Below are 24,850 nucleotides of genomic sequence, written 5' to 3'. Positions count from 1 at the left end.
GTTAGGTTGGTCAGGGCGGGAGTTGGGGTGGGTAGTCTATGTTCTTTTTTCAATGTTATATTTCTGTGTTTGGCCCAGTATGGTTCTCAATCAGAGGCAGGTGTCGTTTGTTGTCTCTGATTGAGAATCATACTTAGGTAGCCTGTTTTCCCCATTTTGGTTGTGGGTGTTTAATTTCTGTTTAGTGTCTGTTCACCTGGCAGAACTGTTTCATTTTCTCTTCGTTATTATTTTGTGTAGTGTTCAGTTTGTTCTATTAAATCATGACGAACACTTACCGCGCTGCATTTTGGTCCTCCTTTCCTTCCACCAACGAAAACCATTACAAAACTAATTAATTCCTAATTAATTCCTAACTAATTTCACATCGGCTACACAAGGTAGAGAACATTTATCTTTATTATGATATTTCGTTATATTACTAAATGACATGTTTTGTATTTAATATCATTACTGCCATGGTATTTTAATGGTTTCATGAGAATGACCCGGATGATCTCCGCATGTATATTTCCCACCATAAAGCATGGCGAAGGGGGTGTTATTGTGTGGGGTTATTTGCTGGTGACACTGTCTGTGATTTATTTAGAATTCAAGGCACACTTAACCAACATGGCTACAACAGCATTCTGCAGCGATACACCATCCCATCTGGTTTGCGCTTAGTGGGACTATCATTTGTTTTTCAACAGGACAATGACCCAACACACCTCCAGGCTGTGTAAGGACTATTTAACCAAGAAGGAGAGTGATGGAGTGCTGCATCAGATGACCTGGCCTCCACAATCCCCCAACTTCAACCAAACTGAGTTGGTTTGGGATGAGTCGGACCACAGAGTGAAGGAAAAGCAGCCAACAAGTGCTCAGCATATGTGGAAACTCCTTCAGGACTGTTGGAAAAGTATTCCAGGTGAAGCTGGTTGAGAGAATGCCAAGAGTGTGCCAAGCTGTCATCAAGGCAAAGGGTGGTTATTTGTAGAATAATAATTTGATTTCTTTAACACTTTTTTGGTTACTACATGATTCCATGTTATTTTATTGTTTTGATTTCTTCACTATTATTCTACAAAGTAGAAAATAGTAAAAGTAAAGAAAAACCCTTGAATGAGTAGGTGTTCTAAAACCTTTGACCGGTAGTGTATGTCTTTCAATGTGGCAATTTTTCTACAGACTCAAAATCATTATGAGATGCTACAAAGACATCATAGTCTTATAATGCATCATAAATCAAATAAAATCACATTTTATTTGTCACATGCTTCATAAATAACAGGTGTAGACTAACAGTGAAATGCTTACTTACGGACCCTTCCCAACAACGCAAAGAGAAAAAGAATAGAAATAAAAATTAAAAATAATAATGAAAGGAATAAATAAACAATAACTTGGCTATATAAAAGGGGTCTCAGTACAGAGTCAGTAACCAGACCATAATGCATTATACTCCAACCATGTTGAGAGAGAGAGAGAGAGAGAGAGAACAAAATAAAAATAAAGATAGAAAGAGTGAAATAAATAGAGGTTTTAGAAGTCTATCATACATCTCTGTTAGTCCAAGGCTGTGTCACTGCATAAGCAGCGTGGACTTTAGCCCTGATCAGCCCAGAGAGGGTTTACGACATGGTCATTAGTTATGAAAGTGTCAACAGACCCTGTTTAGCCAGAGTGGGAGGGTACACAGTGAAACAGCACAGATGTACGTTACCACTAATATCCCAGAGGTGTGTGTTGCCGTGCTGGAGCCATATAGAGTGTGTGTGTGTGTGTGTGTGTGTGTGTGTGTGTGTGTGTGTGTGTGTGTGTGTGTGTGTGTGATTATATATATGTGAGAAACGGCATGTAATGTGTTTACGCATCCGAGCAGTGAGAAAGTGATATGCATCTTTTTCCAAGTGTGTGTATAGAATATATACTGTGTAGAGTAATGTATAGTGTGTGTGTGTGTGTGTGTGTGTGTGTGTGTGCGTGTGTGTGTGCGCATGCATCCTTCAAGGTCTATATATATTTGAGGGGGCTCTTTGTGAGATCAAATGCAGAGCCTTATAGGTCAAGTAGCGTCTAATGCACAGACAGAGAGGCAGCAGCGAAAGGAGCAACATCTCTCTCCCGCTCCCTCCTTCTCTCCCTCTGCCCCTAACTGAGCAGACCATAAAAAATTCATCCCACACTGAACAGCTGCTTTCTAAACAGGATCCAATTTAATCCAGCACAGCACCCTGTTCAACTAAACCTTCTAAGCTGCACTCGCCAGCCTTAAGGGGGGGGGGGGGGGGGGGGAGAGGAGGAGACACCAAGGGTAAGAAAAGGGAGAATGAGATTGGGCTGGAAAGAGGGAGAGAGTGCACTGACAGAGTAAGAGGGTGGAGATAGAAAGGGATAGAGAGCACCAAGAGAGGCAGGAAAGAGGGAGAGAGAGGGAGAATAAAAGAGGAAGGGAGGAGGATGAGAGAGACAGATAGAACCAGGAAAGATAGAGGGAAATAAAACCAAGAGTAAAAGAGTGGAGAAAGAAGAAGAGAGAGGAGGAGAGAGAGAAGAAGAGAGAGGGGCAGAAAGGGTAGGACATAAGGCGAGAGAGCACTGAAATAGATAAAGAAGGGAGCCAGAGGAGAGAGACTGAAAAGGGTAGGACATAAGGCGAGAGAGCACTGAAAGAGATAAAGAAGGGAGCCAGAGGAGGGAGACTGAAAAGGGTAGTAGAAAGGGACAGAGAGCACTGAAAGAGATAAAGAAGGGAGCCAGAGGAGAGAGACTGAAAAGGGTAGTAGAAAGGGACAGAGAGCACTGAAAGAGATAAAGAAGGGAGCCAGAGGAGAGAGACTGAAAGGGGTAGTAGAAAGGGACAGAGAGCACTGAAAGAGATAAAGAAGGGAGCCAGAGGAGAGAGACTGAAAAGGGTAGTAGAAAGGGACAGAGAGCACTGAAAGAGATAAAGAAGGGAGCCAGAGGAGAGAGACTGAAAAGGGTAGTAGAAAGGGACAGAGAGCACCAAGAGATCTAAAGAGGGAAGAGAAAGGATGTGAACTTAAAACAGGTTGTTAGCTACTACCACTCATGGAAATATGTTGACCACCACTGGAAACCTACCAGGACTTCAACAGAAAATGCCCTGTTAGGTTAGGATGGGACAGGATAAACTTTCATCTTTTGAAGGCACTTAAGGAAGGCTTGTATAAATTATGCGGAGGCTTGTTCAGAGAGGGATGGCAGGGCACAGTAACGCCACTATGTTGCCACCATGTCAATGATGGCAGGAGGTGTGTTGTGGCCTCTGGGTTCAGGCAGAGGCTTACGGGGTAGTGTTACCCCTGACACACCAGCCAGGACCAGGCTAGATAATTCTATCCTTCTTCTCCTCAGAAATTGGGTTCCTCGCAAACAGATAATCTGTTTTAGCCTGGGAACCTAATCTGCCCTGTCACTGAGAACATACACACACCTACAAATGAGACAAACACCCAACTGAAACCCTGTACGCGGAATTCTGTAAGAGCATCCTCAGAGTACAGAGAACAACTCCAAACAACAATCCCCTCTTCTGATTAATATCCAAAAAAGAACAAGTGAGCACCACTCCTACCAAAGCCCTCAAATGCCAAAAGTTGACCATAGAAAAGAGTCCCCTCTGCCAGCTGGTTTTGAGGCTCAGTTCACTAACCCATACCCATCTAACAAAGCCTCATGAAAGCACTCAGAAAATCTGGCCCAACCAAATCATCACAAAGCAAAAATAAAAATATAACACCTATTGAAAAGACACCACAAAAAATCTAAGTAAACACCAATGCTATTTGGCTCTAAACAGACAATACATGGTGTCAGACTATGTCACCACAGTGACTGATAGAAAACTGAGAAAAACACAGACTATGTACAGACTCAGTGAACACAATCTGGCCATAGAAACTGGCTATCACAGACAGATCTGGCTACCCAGAGAGGACAGGTTGTGCTCCCTCTGCCCTCAGAGAGAGGTCGAGACAGAGCTGCATTTTCTCCTACACTGCCAAAACTATACAGACTTACGGGCAGTTTTCTTTCCTAAAATTGAAAACAAATAAAAATGTAGCTTCTTGCCACACCCGTAGGGACAGCCAGTGGAATGACCAACCAGAGCAATATTGTCACTTTTTGTGCCTTTCTCACTATTTAATTATTGTCTTCATTTCTTACTGTAGTGTCCTGTTAATTGTTACTACTCATTGATTATTATTATTTGTCCAATTATTATCTATCTGTGTCTTCATTGAGGTTACCTTTAAATAATCCCCAAACAAAACTGTCCACTGTGTTTGGGCCAAACTACTGCTACTGAGGACTTAGCCTTGAATAACCTTGAAGGATACACACCCACACACAGTTAATATCCCATGAGACAATATTAGTGGTGACAACACCCTCCAGTGGCCAAAGAATTAACCAGCATCACTTCTCATGTTGACCTCATGGCCCGTATTCACAAATCGTCTCAGAGTAGGAGTTCTGATCTAGGATCAGTTTTGGCTTAATTGTGTCATTATGAATGAGATTGCATTATTTTGCTGTTAATACAATCTGACTAGACATCCACAGCTCCATCTCTGAATGTTCCAACCCCATCCCGTAGCTCTAAGTGCTGGGCTGCCGCTTTGTTGCTTTTTGAATTAGGGATTATACCTTAAATACTCTGAATTGTTTAAAGTAATGGTTAACTGGGCAACAAAATTCATTTATAAAGATAATTTGGAGTGTCACGTCTACTCCCACTCTCTCTCTCCAACGCTCGACGTTGGCAGTCTACTAACCACCTGCCCTGGCAACAATCATTACTCACACCTGTGCCCCATCATTACGTACACCTGGTCATCATTATCTCCTTGATTAATCTCCCTTTGTTTAGCCCTCAGTCGACAGCAGTCACAAGGTAGTATTGTTTCTCTCACGTTCTGTACGATTGTCATGTTCTGTTCATCTGCATTGTTTCTTTATTAAACTCACCTTCTGCACCTGCTTCCTGACTCCCGGTGTATTTCGTTACAGAGGCTAGTTGGACAAAACAAAAGTGTGGATTGTAGTCCCTCCTTATCCATAAACTGCTTTCAAGATAAAGAAACATATGTAATTTTGCCGAACAGTCCCATTAAGAGTGCATAGTTGGCACAGGTGAAGAAGACTGCTCTTTTAATCAAAGCCATTTACTGTAGATACTGTACAGGTGTTAGTGATGGAGGAAAAAATCGATACAGAGACATATTGGAATATTATTTTTGATCATATTGAGTATTATGTTTGCGCTAGTTGGCTGTACCTGCGCCAAAACTGAAAGAATGACGCTGGAGGGTATGGCTGCCGTTTTACGTGCTCTTAACCAACTGTGCTATTTTGTTATTTTTTTCGTGTTGTTTGAAACTTATTTTTTGACTTATTTTATACATAATGTTGCTGCTACCATCTCTTATGACTGAAAATAACTTCTGGACATCAGAACAGCGATTACTCACCTCGACCTGGAGTCTGACGCTAAGGATACTGTTTTCTCGGGAACGGGCCCAAATACTAGTCATTTGTGTGAAGAAAAGACGGAGAAAAAGGGGGCAAAGGACAGACTGCCCTCTGAGAATTTTGTAGGCGAGTGAGTAAACCCCCACTGCCATCCGTTCTATTCACCAATGTGCAATCATTGGAAAATAAAATGTATGATCTACGATCAAGATTATCCTACCATTAAAAACTGTAAAATTGTATGTTTCACCGAGTCGTGGCTGAACGACGACACGGATAATGTAGAGCTTGAGGGATTTTTGATGCATCGACAGGACAGAGAAGCTACGTCTCTTAAGATGAGTGGCGGGGATGTGAGTCTATTTGTCAATAACAGCTGGTGTGCAATGTCTAATATTAAATATGTCTCGAGGTATTGCTTGCCTGAGGTACTACCTTATGATAAGATATAGACCACACTATCTACCAAAAGAGCTCTCATCTATATTATTCGTAGTCGTCTATTTACCACCACAAATGAATGCTGACACTAAAACCGCACTCAACCAGTTGTATAATGCCATAAGCAAACAAGAAAATGCTCATCCAGAAGCGGCGCTCCTAGTGGCCGGGGACTTTAACGCAGGCAAACTTAATCCGTTTCACCTAATTTCAACCAGAAGGAAAAATACTCTAGACCACCTTTACTCCACACACAGAGATGCATACAAAGCTCTCCCCCATCCTCCATTTGGCAAATCTGACCATAATTCTATCCTCCTGATTCCTGCTTACAAGCAAAAACTAAAGCAGGAAGTACCAGTGACTAGCTCAATACGGAAGTGGTCAGATAACGCGAATGCTACGCTACAGGACTGTTTTGCTAGCACAGACTGGATTATGTTCCGGGATTCATCCAATGGCATCGAGAAGTATACCACCTCAGTCACCGGCTTCATCAATAAGTGCATCGACGACATCGTCCCCACAGTGACTGTACGTACGTACCTGAACCAGAAGCCATGGATTACAGGCAACATCTGCATTGAGCTAACCGCCAGAGCTGCCGCTTCCAAGGAGACAACCCATCAAACAGACAAAGCATCAATACAGGATTAAGCTAGAATCCTACAACACCGGCTATGACTCTCGTCAGATGTGGCAGGGCTTGAGAACTTTTACAGACTACAAAGGGAAACCTAGCCGCGAGCTGCCCAGTGACGCGAGCCTACCAGACGAGCTAAATGCCTTTTATGCTCGTTTGGAGGCAAGCAACACTAAGGCATGCATGAGAGCATCAGCTGTTCCAGACGATTGTGTGATAATGCTCTTGGTAGCAGATGTGAGCAAGACCTTTAAACAGGTCAACATTCACAAAGCCGCAGGGCCAGATGGATTACCAGGACGTGTACTGGAAGCATGTGTGGACCAACTGGCAAGTGTCTTGACTGACATGTTCAACCTCTCCCTGACCGAGTCTGTAATACCTACATGTTTCAAACAGATCACTATAGTCCCTATGCCCAAGGAAGCGAAGGTAACCTGCCTAAATGATTACCGCCTCATAGCACTCACGTCAGGAGCCATGAAGTGCTTTGAAAGGCTGGTCATGGCTCACATCAACAGCATCATCCCACTCCAATTTGCATACCACCCCAACAGATACACAGATGACGGAATCTCAATCACACTCCACACTGCCCTTTCACACCTGGACAAAGGGAACACCTATGTGAGAATGCTGTTAATTGACTACAGCTCAGTGTTCAACACCATGGTGCCCATAAAGCTCATCACTAAGCTAAGGACCCTGGGACTAAACACCTCCCTCTGCAACTGGGTAGGGAAGGGTAGGGTAAGGGTAGGCAACAACATATCTGCCACTCTTATCCTCAACACTGGGGCCCCTCAGTTTGCTGACGACGCAACAGTGGTAGGCCTAATCACCGACAACGATGAGACAGCCTATAGGGAGGAGGTCAAAAGTTCTACAGCTGCGCCAATGAGAGCATCCTTACCGGTTGCATCACTGCCTGGTATGGCAACTGCTCAGCATCTGACCATAAGGCGCTACAGACGGGGCCAAGTTTCCTGCCATCTAGGACCTACAGTGGAAGTTTACATACACTTAGGTTGGAGTTTTTCAACCACTCAACAAATTTCTTGTTAACAAACTATAGTTTTGGCAAGTCCGTTAGGACATCTACGTTCTGCATGACACAAGTAATTTTTCCAACAATTGTTTACAGATTATTTCACTTATAATTCACTGTATCACAATTCCAGTGGGTCAGAAGTTGACTAACACTAAGTTGACTGTGTCTTTAAACAGCTTGGCAAATTCCAGAAAATTAGGTCATGGCTTTTGAAGCTTCTTATAGGCTAATTTATATCATTTGAGTCAATTGGATGTGTACCTGTGGATGTATTTCAAGGCCTACCTTCAAACTCAGTGCCTCTTTGCTTGACATCATGGGAAAATCAAAAGAAATCAGCCAAGACCTCAGAAAAAACATTGTAGTCCTCAAGTCTGGTTCATCCTTGGTAGAAATTTCCAAATGCCTGAATGTTTCACATTCATCTGTACAAACAATAATACGCAAGTATAAACACCATGGGACCCCGCAGCCGTCACACCACTCAGGAAGGAGACGCATTCTGTCTCCTAGAGATGAACGTACTTCGGTGCGAAAAGTGCAAATCAATCCCAGAACAACAGCAAAGGACCTTGTGAAGATGCTGGAGGAAACAGGTACAAAAAACAAGTCCTATATCAACATAACCTGAAAGGCCACTCAGCAAGAAAGAAGCCACTGCTCCAAAACTGCCATAAAAATGCCAGACTACGGTTTGCAACTGCACATGGGGACAAAGATCGTACTTTTTGGCGAAATGTCCTCTGGTCTGATGAAACAAAAATAGAACTGTTTGGCCATAATGACCATTGTTATGTTTGGAGGAAAAATGGGGAGGCTTGCAAGCTGAAGAACACCATCCCAACAGTGATGCACAGGGGTGGCAGCATCATGTTGTGGGGGTGCTTTGCTGCAGGAGGGACTGGTACACTTCACATAATAGATGGCATCATGAGCGTGGAAAATTGTGGATATATTGACGCAACATCTCAAGACATCAGTCAGGAAGTTAAAGCTTGGTCGCAAATGGATCTTCCAAATGGACAATGACCCCAAGCATACTTCCAAAGTTGTGGCAAAATGGCTTAAGGACAACAAAGACAAGGTATTGGAGTGGCCATAACAAAAGCGTGTGCGAGCAAGGAGGCCTGCAAACCGGACTCAGTTACACCAGATCTGTCAGGAAGAATGGGTCAAAATTCACCCAATTTATTGTGGGAAGCTTGTGGAAGGCTACCCAAAACGTTTGACCGAAGTTAAACAATCTAAAGGCAATGCTACCAAATACTTATTGAGTGTACGTAAACTTCTGACCCACTGGGAATGTGATGAAAGAAATAAAAGCTACTATTATTCTGACATTTCACATTCTTAAAATAAAGTGGTGATCCTAACTGACCTAAGACAGGTAATTTTTACTAGGATTAAATGTGAGGAATTGTGAAAAACGGAGTTTAAATGTATTTGGCTAAAGTGTATGTGAACTTCTGACTTCAACTGTAAATTCTAGGCGGTGTCAGACGAAAGCCCCAAAAATTGTCAAAAGACTCCAGTCACCACGTCATAGACGGTTTTCTCTGCTACCTCACCGCAAGCGGTACCAGAGCGCCATGTCTAGGACCCAAAGGGTCTTTAACAGCTTCTACCCCCAAGCCATAAAACTGCTGAACACTTTTTCAAATGCAAACCGGACTGTTGACATTGACGCCCCCCCCCCCCCCCCCCCCCCCCCCCCATTTGTTTTTTTACACTGCTGCTACTCGCTGTTTATTATCTATGCAGTCACTTCACAACTACCTACATGTAGAAATTATGTCGACTAACCTGTACTTCCACACATTGACTGGGTACCGGTGTTGTGCCGAAAATCTCCCCCAAGACAGAATCCCCCCCCCCCCCCCCCTTTCGCGTTCTTCATTTCTGCAACTTTCTGCTCTACACTCCGTTGTCAGTTTAGCCTACATTTCACTGATCTTAGTAGCAGAAAGTATTTTTGTCTGCAGTTTTCGGTTTGGTTATTTGTTTCAAGTGTTCAAGCTATTTGTTTTAACCGTACCCGGGCCCCGGCAAGGTGCCGCAAAGGGCGGCTGCCCATGTCGCTCGTACCCAAATCCGCTGATTTGTATTAATCTATAAATAAATCTCTTTGCCAAAATTCGTCATCTCCCCCATGTTTTATTCAACTAGTATTTTTGAAAGTCTAAGGATAATAATTCAGCCATAGTTGTTCTGAAATGTTTATTGCTTGCCAACATTGTATTCCCACCTTTATGTTTAATAAAACACACACGTTCATTATTCATTTTGGTTCCTCCTCTATGTTTAATATAACACACCTACATTCATTATTCATTTCGGTTGAAGTTTGTTCTATAGAAAGTATTTGACTTTCGCCACAAAATTAAGGAAATTAGAAGGGGTGGGGAGAATTCTGGCACAACACCGGTACCCCCTGTATATAGCCTCGTTATTATTTTGTACTTTCGTTTATTTGGTAAATATTTTCTTAACTCTTTCTTCAACTGCACTGTTGGTTAATTAAGGTCTTGTAAGTAAGCATTTCACGGAAAGGTCTGACAAATACAGTTTGGTTTGATTTGAACTCTGGTATCTTTTTAAATGATGAGCCAACAGCTTTCTTGTACTTTTATTCCCATGACTCCCTTTCTCATGGCTCTCTCGTCTCCCTCTGCAGCAGACGTGGTGGGCAATATATGTGGAACATTGAATCGCAATAAAATCGCAGTATCCAATCACAATACATTTAGATCCTTGAGAATAACAATACATATCCGTCGACACCTAAGTATCATGATAATATCATATTGTGAGGTCCCTGGCAATTCCCAGTCCTAACAGGTGTGTTTGCATATTAGATGGACAATGGCACAATTGTGAGCCCTAGATTTGAACAGACCACGATCGTATTCACTAGACACCAAACGGACGAATACGCACCAAAACAATTTAGGGACATGTCCAATAACAAACTCTAGTTTTCGTTGCAAAACGTTTTCATAGTAAACATGTTTACAGTTTACTACGGTTAACACTAAATAAGACCCTGTGTTCAAAAACTACACTGCTCAAAAAAATAAAGGGAACACTAAAATAACACATCCTAGATCTGAATGAATGAAATATTTGTATTAAATACTTTTTTCTTTACATAGTTGAATGTGCTGACAACAAAATCACACACAAATTATCAATGGAGATCAAATTGATCAACCCATGGAGGTCTGGATTTGGAGTCACACTCAAAATTAAAGTGGAAAACCACACTACAGGCTGATCCAACTTTGATGTAATGTCCTTAAAACAAGTCAAAATGAGGCTCAGTAGTGTGTGTGGCCTCCACGTGCCTGTATGACCTCCCTACAACGCCTGGGCATGCTCCTGATGAGGTGGCGGATGGTCTCCTGGGGGATCTCCTCCCAGACCTGGACTAAAGCACAGTCTGTGGTGCAACGTGGCGTTGGTGGATGGAGCGAGACATGTGTCCCAGATGTGTTCAATTGGATTCAGGTCTGGGGAACGGACGGGCCAGTCCATAGCATCAATGCCTTCCTCTTGCAGGAACTGCTGACACACTCCAGCCACATGAGGTCTAGCATTGTCTTGCATTAGGAGGAACCCAGGGCCAACCGCACCAGCATATGGTCTCACAAGGGGTCTGAGGATCTCATCTCAGTACCTAATGGCAGTCAGGCTACCTCTGGCGAGCACATGGAGGGCTGTGCGGCCCACCAAAGAAATGCCACCCCACACCATGACTGACCCACCGCCAAACCGGTCATGCTGGAGGATGTTGCAGGCAGCAGAACGTTCTCCACGGCGTCTACAGACTGTAACGTCTGTCACATGTGCTCAGTGTGAACCTGCTTTCATCTGTGAAGAGCACAGGGCGCCAGTGGCGAATTTGCCAATCTTGGTGTTCTCTGGCAAATGCCAAACGTCCTGCACGGTGTTGGGCTGTAAGCACAACCCCCACCTGTGGACGTCGGGCCCTCATAACACCCTCATGGAGTCTGTTTCTGACCGTTTGAGCAGACACATGCACATTTGTGGCCTGCTGGAGATCATTTTGCAGGGCTCTGGCAGTGCTCCTCCTGCTCCTCCTTGCACAAAGGCGGAGGTAGCAGTCCTGCTGCTGGGTTGTTGCCCTCCTACGGCTTCCTCCACGTCTCCTGATGTACTGGCCTATCTCCTGGTAGCGCCTCCATGCTCTGGACACTACGCTGACAGACACAGCAAATCTTCTTGCCACAGCTCGCATTGATGTGCCATCCTGGATGAGCTGCACTACCTGAGCCAATTGTGTGGGTTGTAGACTCCGTCTCATGCTACCACTAGAGTGAAAGCACCGCCAGCATTCAAAAGTGACCAAAACATCAGCCAGGAAGCATAGGAACTGAGAAGTGGTCTGTAGTCACCACCTGCAGAACCACTCCTTTATTGGGGGTGTCTTGCCTAGAATTTCCACCTGTTGTCTATTCCATTTCCACAACAGCATGTGAAATGTATTGTCAATCAGTGTTGCTTCCTAAGTGGACAGTTTGATTTCACAGAAGTGTGATTGACTTGGAGTTACATTGTGTTGTTTAAGTGTTCCCTTTATTTTTTTGAGCAGTGTATTTTAAATCATTACAAATACTTCAGCTGTGCTTGATTGATTGAGCTTGCCCCAAACGTGCACTGCACACCCTGCCAACACCTGACACAGGCTTCAAATATTATTTGAACGCAGGTTAAAGACTATTTGAATGAATTATTCTTGTCGTTTTTAAGCCTTTTACAAACAACTATTGAAAAACACTGAGCACTTTTTGTTTTAATATTTAATAATTTACAGACATTTAATACACGTTGACAAAAATCTATGTGATTCAATCTGCATTTTGTTACTTTAAAAAGTAATTATGTTTCAAATGATTGAATGTGTTGAAATACAATTTTGGATATACACCGAGTGCACTAAACATTAAGAACTCCTGATCCTACCATGGCAGACTGACCAGGTGAAAGCCATGATCCCTTATTGATGTCACTTGTTAAATCCACTTCAATCAGTGTAGATGAAGGGGAGGAGACAGGTTAAATGATTTTTAAGCCTTGAGAAAATGACATGGATTGTGTATGTGTGCCATTCAGAGTGAATGAGCAAGACAATACATTTAAGTGCCTTTGAACAGGGTATGGTAGTAAGTGCAACACTGCAGGGTTTATCATTGTCAACATTTTCCTGTGTGTATTAAGAATGGTCAACCACCCAAAGGACATCCAGCCAACTTGACACAACTGTTGAGTCAGCATGGGCCAGAATCCCTGTGGAACGCTTTCGACACCTTGAAGAGTCCATGCCCTGATTAATTGAGGCTGTTCTGAATGCAAATATAATATTAGGAAGGTGTTCTTAATTTTTTGTACACTCAGTGTATACCAAAATACAACACAGACTATGCATTGACCCTTTTATTTTTTCACTGACTCAATGCACACTCACAGGATTACACACACACACACACACACACACACACACACATGCACATGCAATCCTAATTTACACTGCTGCCACTGTTTATCATATATCCTGATTCCTAGTTACCTTACTCTTATGCATGTCTACCCCTATAAGTCCATTATCCCTGCACATTGTAAAAATGTCACTGACCCGAGAACTGACCCTGTATGCAACTTACTTATTTTCTGGTGTTCATCTTGTTTCTATTTCTCATGTCTTTTTGTTCTACTTTATTTTATAATACTATTGTGGGGAAAGAGCTTACAAGAATGGCATTTCACAATACTTGTGCACATGACAATAATACTTGAAACTTGAAAAATAGTGATATTTTAATGATTAGAACAACAGTACAGTTACATTCACCATGTTGTTTTATAAATACAAAAATACGCGTTTAGTCATACAAAACATAGCTAGAGATGTAGTTTCTCTCAATCTCGTTTTGCAATGGCATGATATCTCCACGACTAGTTTGAAGTTGGAGAGGGACCGCTCTCTCTCTCTCTCTCTTTCACACATGCACACAGCAGGCACACACACACAGTCCTATTGAAACGGGAGGAAGATGAGGTTGTGCAAAAACCTACAACCACAGCACACCAACAGATGGTGCTAGAGAGTCATCCCATCTCCAAAGTCACAGATATGATGACATTTAATTTAAATAGAATAATTTACAGAACGGAAGGTCGGAGTGATAAAGTCTTTCATGTCTCAGTGGTGACCTTGAAACGAATGACAACTCCGGCGTGGGGTCATACAGTCCTCGTTGTAGTGCATAGAGAGGCATCTTCACCGTCTGAATGGTGACCACACACACACACACACACACACACACACACACACACACACACACACACACACACACACACACACACACACACACACACACACACACACACACACACACACACACACACACACACACACACACACACACACACACACACACACACACACACACACACACACGTCACCGGGACTTTCAATGATATTCAAAGGACATGTTTTTAGCTGGAAAGGGCCTTCCCATTGTCCCAATGCTCTTCCCAATGTCCCCGGAAGATGGTTGAACCACAACTCAATCTCTGTATCCTGGCAGTACAGTGCAGCCTATGTGCTGAAGCTAAATCCATAGTGCCAAGGGCTCCTGCATAAACATATAGTATACTGTATGCAGTCCACAGAACAAGGCTCAAACATCAACCATCAGACCCAGACACAGGCCTAATAGGCTCATTGCATATGTCATCCATATGACCAGACTGCCAGGCTTTATGTAGCCCATATGTCCATGACATATAGCTTCAGAGGCGTGAATGAGAGGAGGCCAGCTCATAGAAGAGCACGTAGGCATCACTGCTGCGGACCTGGCTGGATGACATGGAGCTCACCCTGTAAGGACACAGAGAACAGGTGTGTGTTAATCAGAGCATTGTTATAGAAATACAGACAAACCCACATATATAGAAATAATCACCGAGTGTACAAAACATTAGGAACACCTGCTCTTTCCATGACATAGACTGACCAGGTGAATCCAGGTGAAAGCTATGATCCCTTATTGAATACATCTGTTAAATCCACTTAAAATCAGCATAGATAAAGGGGAGGAGACAAGTTAAACAAGGATTGTTAAGCCTGGAGACAATTGAGACATGGATTGTGTATTAGTGCTATTCAGAGGGGGAATGGGCAAGACAAAAATATTTAAGTGCCTTTGAACAGGGTATGGTAGTAGGTGCCAGGCACACTGGTTTGTGTGTCAAGAACTGCAATGCTGCTGGGTATTTCATGCTCAACAGTTTCCCCTTGTGTTTCAAGATTGGTCCATCACCCAAAGGACACCCAGCCAACTTGACACAACTGTGGGAAGCAGTGGAGTCAACATGGGCCAGCATTCCTGTGGAACGCTTTTGACACCTTGCGTATAGAGGCTGTTCTGAGGGCAAAAGGGGGTCCAACTCAATATCAGGAAAGTGTTTGTAATGTTTTGTATACTCAGCTTAGTGATATACACACATAGAGACAAGCAAACAGAAAACAAACAAACAGAAAACAGAGCCATTAACTATGATATAGTAGCAAACTACTCCTAGTGGTATTATGAGGATGTATATGACATCATGGTATCATTACATACCTAGAGTCATTGTAGCTGTACCACTCTCCAAGGGCTGGGTTCCTGCAGTAGGCTGTGTAGTGGCCACCCAGCGTATTCCCAGAGTGGTTGGACACGGCATAGAGATTATACACTGTATTCACTACACAGAGAGAGAGAGAGAGAGACAAAGATGAGTGTTATGTCATTGACATCACCAATGCATTCAGTTTCAACAGTCCCCTAACATCATTGAAAAACAATGTATGTTTTAAGCCTGATTTATAAAGAGGATGGGTTATCTAGACTGTACACAAAGCAAGGCTGGGCTCCTGTATAAAGATATAGTATACTGTATGCAGTCCACAGAGCAAGGCTCAAACATCAACCATCAGACCCAGACACAGGCCTAATAGGCTCATTGCATATGTCATCCATATGACCAGACTGCCAGGCTTTATGTAGCCCATATGTCCATGACATGTAGCAGGAGCCCACAAAGCAAGTCAGTTCAACTGGGCGGTAGTGTGTGTGTGCGTCCTGAGTTCAATGAAGCCAGATGATCCAGTCAGTACTTATATCAGGCCAGTCAATAAACGTCATATCTGTACAAGACTCTTCAGAAATGGCCCTGAAAGCACTTCTAAAAAGAAAACCAATACAATATCAAAGTAGCAGGAGACAGAGTGCGTGTTTGTTGAGTGTGTGTGTGTACTACTTACTGCTGTTCTCAGAGCAAAATTCTCTCATGTCCAGCTCTTTGAGGGGGAAGTTGACGTAGGTGGAGAGCTTACTAGTTCGAACACGGTTCTCTGAGAAGCGCTTGAGGTCTGGGACAGGGGCTCGGTCAAGGACAAGCACATGGACAGCTGAAGCATAGAGCTATTGAATGCATAGTGGCATAAATGGCTATTGATATAATAGTAGTATAGCTATTGATAGCATTGATATTGGTAGCATAGCTATTGATAGCATAGTACCATATCTAGATATTGATATATATTGATAGCGTTGTAGCATTGCTATAATGCAATTCTCTACCTGGCTTTCATAGGGCAGCGGACTACATAGGTTAACCCCAGAAGCCAGAACCATAAACTTTTAATACACTTTTTGAAATATATAAAATTTCAACGACTTTGGCTCCAAAGTTCCTTGAAAATGACAGTTCATTCTAGCTATGTATTTGGTTATAGTGTTATTGCTACTCTTCTACTTCTATAAGGTTATACAACATCAACTATTACTAAAACTATTACCATAACAACTATTACTATTAGTAAAACTATTACTACTACACTTATTACTACTAGATTGGAAGTAACTTAATTGTTGGGAGAACCAGTGATGGGGACACTAATATGAAGTAATGGAAAGGATACGAAGCACAAGGATTTGAGGGAACTTCTGGATGGTGAACTTCTTAGTGCATTTCCGCCTGGTTTTACACCTGTAGCATGTCTGGAGGAGGATGTATTTGGAAATTAACTTGGAAAGAATTTGAAACATTAAAATACACTGACTCAAATACACAATACACAAATACCCATGAGTTTAAAACAGTTATTTGAAAATAGTATTTGAAAATTCTCTTAAATACAATTTGGTCGACTATTTGGTTTTTAAAAATAAGCATTCAAATACTCAAATACAATTACTTGTTGGGCTGTGCATTTGAAAATACTCAAATACACAGGAAAATTATTTTTAATACCAAAAACTCAAATAACAGACAGACACAGACACACACCAATAGCACCTTACCGGTTTCTCATCTCCATCCAGTACGTCTTCTTTAGTGAAGAGTCGCATGCAGTCTGTCAGACTTACCTCCCCTGAACCTTTCTGTGGACGCAAACACCCTCAGTTAGGCACAGCTTTTTCACTGTGTGTGAGTGCCTGCATGTGAGTGTGCATGTGAGTGTGTACACTGACCTTAGCGATGGGTAGTGACAAGTCCCAGAATGGATCGAACACAGTGGAGCAGTAACCACACTCACTGCAGGTCAGAGAGCTCTTCAGCTGGCCCACAAACAGATCTATACAGAGAAACAGATACACTATTACACACAATGAAAATCACACTTTAGTATACACACTTGTTCTCAGTCACTCAGACACTTACCAACCACTTTGCTGTCCTCTCTCTCTAGATATTTGTTCCACATTCTCTTCCCTTTCTCATTGTCACTGTGGAGGCGACAAACACAGATCCCACATATGTTTACATTCAAACAAGCTCCTCTAGAACAGACACACTCCTCTCCAATACAGATCCCAGGGGACTTTAATCTGAGGTACCAAGGTCTTGTTAAAAAAACAACAACTATAAAACATGACTCATTACAAAGGCAGTTAACAGCCTGAATATCATGAGGCATGTCTAGGCATGTCTAATCCTAGGAGAACATGTCAAGGTCGTGTTCATGAGGCACCAAGCAGAAGAAAACAGACTAAGAAATGCTAATTGTCGTTTTCTGTTTCAAAACGATTCAAACTAATTAACATGCTCCTGGGTTGGTGCTACGGGAGGTGAGACTTACGGCAAGTGGTCAATGTCCTCGGACGGGAGCCTGGGCCGCACTGTGACCCTGTTGACCTCGTTGTGGAGGCCGTCCAATAGGAAATGCAAGAACTCCTGAGCATCCTGCTGACTGGAGGAGAGAGAGAGAAAGAGAGATGTTTACTTTCAAAAGCTTATTATTTCAACCACAGCCACAAAATGAGAAATGAATATAAAATATGTGTCTACATTAATGCCTTATGGAGAGAGAGAGCTAGAGAGAGGGGTGAGAAAGTACGGTGACATTTTTAATAGTTAAGAAAGTTCACATTAAATGAACTCGCTTTCTCCCAGCACATTTATGGCCATAGAAATAGAATTACTAGATCAGACCACAGCCCTTTTCTGAATAGACTTACTTGTATCCCACAAATTTGGGCGCATATCTCTGGATCTGGGTCTTGAAGTCTGAGGGACTGATTGCCTCGCTGCTGACTGACGTCCATAGGGTCTGAGTGAGTTTGGCAAACTCTGTTAGAGAAAGACAGAGGGATAGAGAGGGAGAGAGGGAGAGAGAGAGAGAGAGAGAGAGAGAGAGAGAGAGAGAGAGAGAGACAGAGAGAGAGACAGAGAGAGAGAGAGAGAGAGAGAGAGAGACAGAGAGAGAGAGAGAGAGAGAGAGAGAGACAGAGAGAGAGAGAGAGACAGAGAGAGAGACAGAGAGAGAGAGAGACAGAGCGTGGCAGAGACAGACAGAGAGAGGAAAGAAAATGAGACCACTTTTAGTCATTGTACTGTTAAGCAGAGGTCACATTGCAGGGGAGAGGAGCCATGTGAAGAATATCAATCAGGTAGTAGACAGAACTACTGTTACTGTTCACCATCTCCAAACCCTGTCTGGGGATCAGTGCGTATGTGTTTGTGTGTGTACATGCACAGAATAGCTCCTATATGTTTCAAATCAACTTAAGACACAATTTGTGTACGTTTTAAGCATACAGGTTGTTACGAATTAGAGGTCAGTATTATAGTGACCCTTAGGTGGTTCTGTAAATATTCTTAGGATGATTATTATGTTGCATAAACATGATTAGTGCTTTTTTTTACACCATTTTGTCCTTTTCTTTTTTTCAGCACTGGTCCACTGTCAAATTTTCCAGAATTCATTTTCCCTCCTTCTAATGTCATTCTAATAATGCATTATACCTGCAGGCTTAAGTAAAGTGCAACCAGTTGGAGCAGTAGTGTCTTACCCTCCATGAGAGCAGCCTTGGCTCTGCAGTTGTTGTTGAGTTCGGTGCGGTGTGTGTTCCTCAGACAGTAGTCCCTCAGGTCAGGAGTGTTGCTCAGACACTGCAGGATCGAGTTCATGAAACACTACACCAGAAAATAGTAGGTGAGAGAAGGGGGAGACAGAGAGAGAGAAAAAGGAGAGAATATTTATTAAGACTAGAAGTGCACACTTTTCAGTGACAGGGATAGATATTCCAAAGAGTGGACATCAGATCTGCTACAAACCAGACATAAGCACAGTGTAAAAACAGACTTGTGTTAGTGGCGGATGTAACGGTTTACTCACTGTGTTGCCGAGGTTTCTCAGTCCCACTAGGCCTTGAGGACTCTTGGAGTTCTGTTGAGACAAAGACAGGGAGACACAGGTTAGAGCAAGGCAGAAATCCCTCTTCACTCAGTCCCTGATACATGTCAACTTAAAGGGACAAACACATACCATTGTATTGCCTGCGCTACAGATGGCTATATCGGTCCACTAATTCAGGACTGGTAAAGGACCAGTGCACTACTTTAGTGAAAAATAAAATGTTCAACAAAAAACAAAAAAATTGCCATGCTACAGACTGCAATTATTATTATTTTTTTTAAATAAATGTTTTTATTAATATATATTTTTTTATTCCCCCTTTTTCAGGGGGTGCTGCAGCACCCTCAGCACCCCTACTTCCCGTGGTTCTGGTTGGATGTTCACTGGAGTGGTGTGACCTTGTCTGAAAGGTTTTTGATGATCAGAGTGTATCGTTGCCTTAAGGTCAGAGTACACACGTGGTAGCTACGTCATGAGTGGTGTGCTTTGTGTCGTTGCGAGACGTTGGGTGAGGGACACTGCTTGTCATGACCAAAACACAAATAACCACCATCTGTGGCTCAACAACTGAAAGAACAAAACCTGACCTATCAGGCCTGCATTAGAACCAGGGCAAAGATCAATTATATCCGGATCTCTTCCATATTGCTATTGTTGTTCAGGACAGATACTAATAGCAATACTATGGTAATACTATGGTATTGTTTGTCATACTTGATCATCTCAACCAATGCCATTTAGTAAAATCATGTGGTTTTCATTATCGGACTCCCATATTTTTTCCAACACACATTCAAGGAAAGGAATGTGAGCAAAACCGAACCTCATTTACCACCATTTGTTGGTGACCTCTAAAACATAATTTTGACACACAAATGTATCATATTTTCTTAATATTTTATATCAGTCCTTATATAACTAAGCCTATCTTCCATTATAAGTAAATTAAGCAGTCATAACATAAATTAATGTATCATTTTTTTTTTTTATTATTTAAAAAGTCTATGCAAATTCCAATACAAAATGTGTTTACTCTAATTAGGCAACTCAACAGGCTGGTTAAGATATTTCCGATGCATTATATATCAAAGTTTAAGTCACGCGAACATAAATTATTAATTTATGGCCTACACTGAGGCCAAATACATATATTCTGCAACAAAAAATTCTGCTATTTTTTTCTTGGTGTTAAAGGGATAATGTGTTCATTTAGTATTGAATACTGGTTTAAACCAGTGCAGGGTTAAGCAGGTTTAATGGATAATACTGCTTTTCCAAGCTTACTGCTACATGTAACTTACTCTATACAGTGTCCCTGTAATACACGTTGCTGTACAGGGACATTTCTGGGGAACGGAAAGTCTTGGAAGTTACATATTAATATTACACATGCATCTAGTGTTCTATGTAGGCTAGTCCAGATTAGGGTGGGGGGTTTGGTGACAGTGTAACATGTGGGGAGGGAAGCCACGCATCATCAGTACTGTACATCTGCTGACGAATGAAACACCTAAACTGGTAGCACCCACCTGACGCCACAGCTGACAAGACTGGGGTGGTATCACATGTACATGCAGGTACAAACATACACACAATAGTCAAGCGCACACACAGGCCTAAAAGCAGGTACACGCACGCACACACGCACGCACGCACGCACACACACACACACACACACACACACACACACACACACACACACACACACACACACACACACACACACACACACACACACACACACACACACACACACACACACACAGAGAGAGATAGTCAAGCAAGCACTAACAGTCAGGCACATACAGGCCTAAAAGCAGGTACACACACACAAACACACACACACACACAGAGAGAGAGAGATAGTCAAGCAAGCACAAACAGTCAGGCACATGTCCACACATGCCATAGACATGCACACTGTGAATTAAGTCTGAAACATGAGTCAGTGACTATTCCGTCCCAGACCAAACCCCTCCACATACTGTACAGTACATAGCACCACAATGCCACTTCTCACAACCAGACAGGTACCAAATGCCTCATACTTCTCATAGTTCACTTTTCATTGTCAGCGCAGTATAGACCTTGTCTCTAGAGGTCAAACTCTAATTGAGCTGGAGTGTGAGTACTGAGTAGAGACTGCGCTGCTGCACATGGCCAATCAGAGGGTGTGTCTGGGTCCACACTGCATTGTTAGCTCTGAAACAGAGCATATGGCTTGAGCAGCATGCACAGGCCAGTTTCTCACAATCTGGGTACAAATAGCACCGGAGCCAGGACACTGGGACACTAGTACAGTGATTACTAAGGAGAGGCCTGTGGAGAATGGGCTCTGTCGGCATGTGGCTCACTCGGGACATGGAGGTGGGTCCAACAATAAGGGCCCTGATTGGCTGACGGCCAATGGAGGAAGTAATTCCATTGGGGAGGAAGTCATTCCATTGGTTGGCACAGATTGAAAGTATGAGAGTGGGGAGAACATTGTGTTCCAGCCTTACTGTGCAGGACTGGTCACAGGCAAACAACTTGTGACTGGGACACACATGCACACATACAAACACACCTCGCTTCATACTGTAGCACCACCCAGCAGACACACTGTAGGCTGACTGTACAGCTCATACCAGTGAGACCAAAACTGTGGTGGATAAAGCAGTGATAATGTATTACAACCATTGATGTTGTTGAAGCGGTGATAATGTTGTGTTACCGTTATTCAATGGTTATCGGTGACAGTCCTGACTGAGGAACATTCTGCTCTCCCCGTAAAGGACATCCATATATTTAGGCCCTCTGCCCATTCTGAGAATCCATGTGCCCTATCACCCACAGCGTACTGTACATCAGATATGGTGAGACTTTCCTGGCGATAAAAGCTGATATTCCTTATCTTGGTGTTCGCTCAAACATCATTACACAATGTCACGCCCTAATTGTTAGTGTGACACAGGGCAAATAGTGCTAACAGTGTTCTTAATGTGTGTTGTGGTTATGCAACAATCGACAAATCAGGCTATCTTCGCCCACAAGTGCTGACAGGGCTTTCCTCTATCAACCAGGGAACATTGTGATGTAAAACACTGCTCTTTATCAAGTGTATACTTTCAAGGACAAGCCGTCACTGAGGGCAATGATTATGAATGGTGTTTCATTGTGAGGTTTTGTGTTGAGAACTTGCCTGATAGAAGGAATGCTAAACAGCTATAAAGCACTGTGAGCCTTTGGTTTGTCCACTAGGGGCCATCCTGTCATTTACTCAGGGTTCATGTAAGGATTCCTGGGCCCATATTCTCAAAACGTCTCACAGTTGATCTAGGATCAGGTTCATGTAATCTAATTCATTATGATCTTAAAGTCTAAACTGATCCTAAATCAGCAATTATACTCTCAGACACTTGATAAATACAACCGCTGATGTTGATCTCCTGCCTGCTTATGTCGTGGCATATTATACAGGCCTTACATTTTATAATACATTTACGCCTAGATATATTTAAACATATATATTTTTCAAGAACGATTTCAGTGTTGTTTAAATAGGCAATGCTACATCAGGTGATGTTTTTTCTTTAGGCCTAATTATTCTCTCTACAATAGACTATAGTCTGCATGTCACATTGGAGGTAAAGGCACATATGAATCAGTATCCTCACAAATTTCCTGTACTGTAAAGCGTAGCCTACATTCAGGGCCAGAAAAGAACAGCTGGAGGTACGCCTAAATTATATGCATTATGGCCAGCAGTGCACACACTCCTCCGGGTAGAGAACGCTCATAGCAAAACTGCTGAAAGCCGGATTACGTAACCAAATCAACTGTGCGAGGTTACAGTACGAGTACCGTGACAAACAGGCAGCTGGCTTGAGCGCTCCGCGGTTTTCAAATGCCCGATGCATTGAACACAATGTGAAAACTTTTCCTATTGGATTGAAACGATTCCTATACCGTCATACCCTATTTAGATCCACCTTAGTACACAAAGCAACAACATAAATTACCTGAGCCTAAATTGGCCTGAGTATGGTGACATCATTCCACCACACATTGTAATTATATTATATTATAACGGGTGTCGAAATCATTTGTAGGCCTGCCTATTCAACCTACAGGTGCATCACTTAAAATTACTTGACTTTAGCTTTGGAAAAGCAATAACTATTAACGCCACGGAACCGACAAGATTCCAAGTTCCAACATGGAAGGAACAGTTTAAAAATCCTCAATCTCTAAAAGCAATTTCATAACACATTTAATCTGTTGCTCACAGATTATAAATGGCATTATTATGTAAGTACGTTTAGCTGCCAACATTATCCTTTACTGGGCTTATTTTTGGGTGGGAATGTCTCCTGTAAATTAAAACAAATCTATCCAAGTTATTGTCAATATCAAATCGGCCCATAATTGGCTAAATCGACTGACAGTGTGATCGATTTGAAGTGCCCATACAATTTACGGCATGGGCACTCCACCACATCTGTAGTGCATGGACTACCTGAATATCCCTTTGCTTGCAGACCGAATAGGCGCACTCACCTTGGCTTGATTGATAAGCAGACCCACAAATGTGGACATCAACAATGACCGCGACATTGGAGGACTCTTCCTGCGCAGGTCCGTCTTTAGGAAGGGGAAAGCGGATGCCGGTGACTCCTCCGGCACCGTCACGGTGTAAGACTGTCGCAGACTAGGCATGATGGCGGTGTAGCGGCGGTGTAATAGCAGACTACAGACCTACAATCAATTTGCGGTGGCGATGGTTAAAAGTTGTTTACTGTGACTGAAACAGTAGTCCTGCGTGACGTTGTTGATCTCCCCCCTATTTTTTTATATATTTTTTCTGATTGAGATGACACGGTTTTCAATTCGAATCCCTTGAAACACATAATTAGACATAAAACAGGCTCTGGTGATAAATAGTTGCGATGTGCAGTAAAAACAACAACAATATAGCAGACACCTTGTTCACTAGAATAACAGACCCGCAACTCAATCTGGAATATCACTCACTGCCTGCTGACTGAGACCGATTCGGTTTTATGTGATTCCACCTCTCCAAGTGTGGGTTGAAGAATAATCGAGTCGGTGTGCACTTTCGTTTTACTACAATGTGCACACGCCCCCTCAGACTCTCTAGACGTCACGAAGTGTCTCATGCTTGTTGAGAGCAGTGGTTGAGAGAGACGTCAAACTGCAGAGGACAAGACCTTCTCAACATTCACAGAGGACGATGATGAAATGGGAGAGGGGGTGGGGGGAAGAAGGAGGAGGCCTGAGAGGAGGGTAGGGGACAGGGTGGTGGAAAATAAGGTCCATATATGGAAAAGCACGATCTGTCTGTGTCTGTCTGTTTCTGTAGGCTATAGAACAATCTACCCATCCATCCATTTTAATACTTTGCCATACAGCGTTGGTTTCTTCCATCTTGACAGGTGAATTTAGCTTGACCACATAATGCCTAATAACAGTGTAATGACCGTATAAGTAAAACCGATATTACATAGTATGACAACATTATGTC

At 42.7% G+C, this 24,850-nt stretch overlaps 1 protein-coding gene across 1 annotated transcript; it reads right to left on the bottom strand.

Moving 5' to 3' along the window:
* Nucleotides 1-13,433: 13,433 nt before the first annotated feature.
* On the bottom strand, nucleotides 13,434-24,542 carry LOC139418095 (ubiquitin carboxyl-terminal hydrolase 2-like). The gene is made up of 12 exons (XM_071167274.1): nucleotides 23,866-24,542; nucleotides 19,306-19,356; nucleotides 18,980-19,103; nucleotides 18,146-18,257; nucleotides 17,767-17,877; nucleotides 17,349-17,413; nucleotides 17,159-17,262; nucleotides 16,988-17,068; nucleotides 16,606-16,684; nucleotides 15,946-16,053; nucleotides 15,266-15,386; nucleotides 13,434-14,517 (listed from the first exon to the last, which is right to left on the bottom strand). Exons 1-12 carry the CDS (start codon nucleotides 24,022-24,024, stop codon nucleotides 14,430-14,432), a joined length of 1,203 nt encoding a protein of 400 aa, XP_071023375.1. The 5' UTR covers nucleotides 24,025-24,542; the 3' UTR covers nucleotides 13,434-14,429.
* Nucleotides 24,543-24,850: the final 308 nt, after the last annotated feature.

Source organism: Oncorhynchus clarkii, chromosome 10 (genome assembly GCF_045791955.1).
Source record: "Oncorhynchus clarkii lewisi isolate Uvic-CL-2024 chromosome 10, UVic_Ocla_1.0, whole genome shotgun sequence".
Taxonomy (NCBI): Eukaryota; Metazoa; Chordata; class Actinopteri; order Salmoniformes; family Salmonidae; genus Oncorhynchus; species Oncorhynchus clarkii.
Note: the sequence above shows the minus strand (reverse complement) of the source record. Positions and strands in the feature narration are given on the sequence as shown.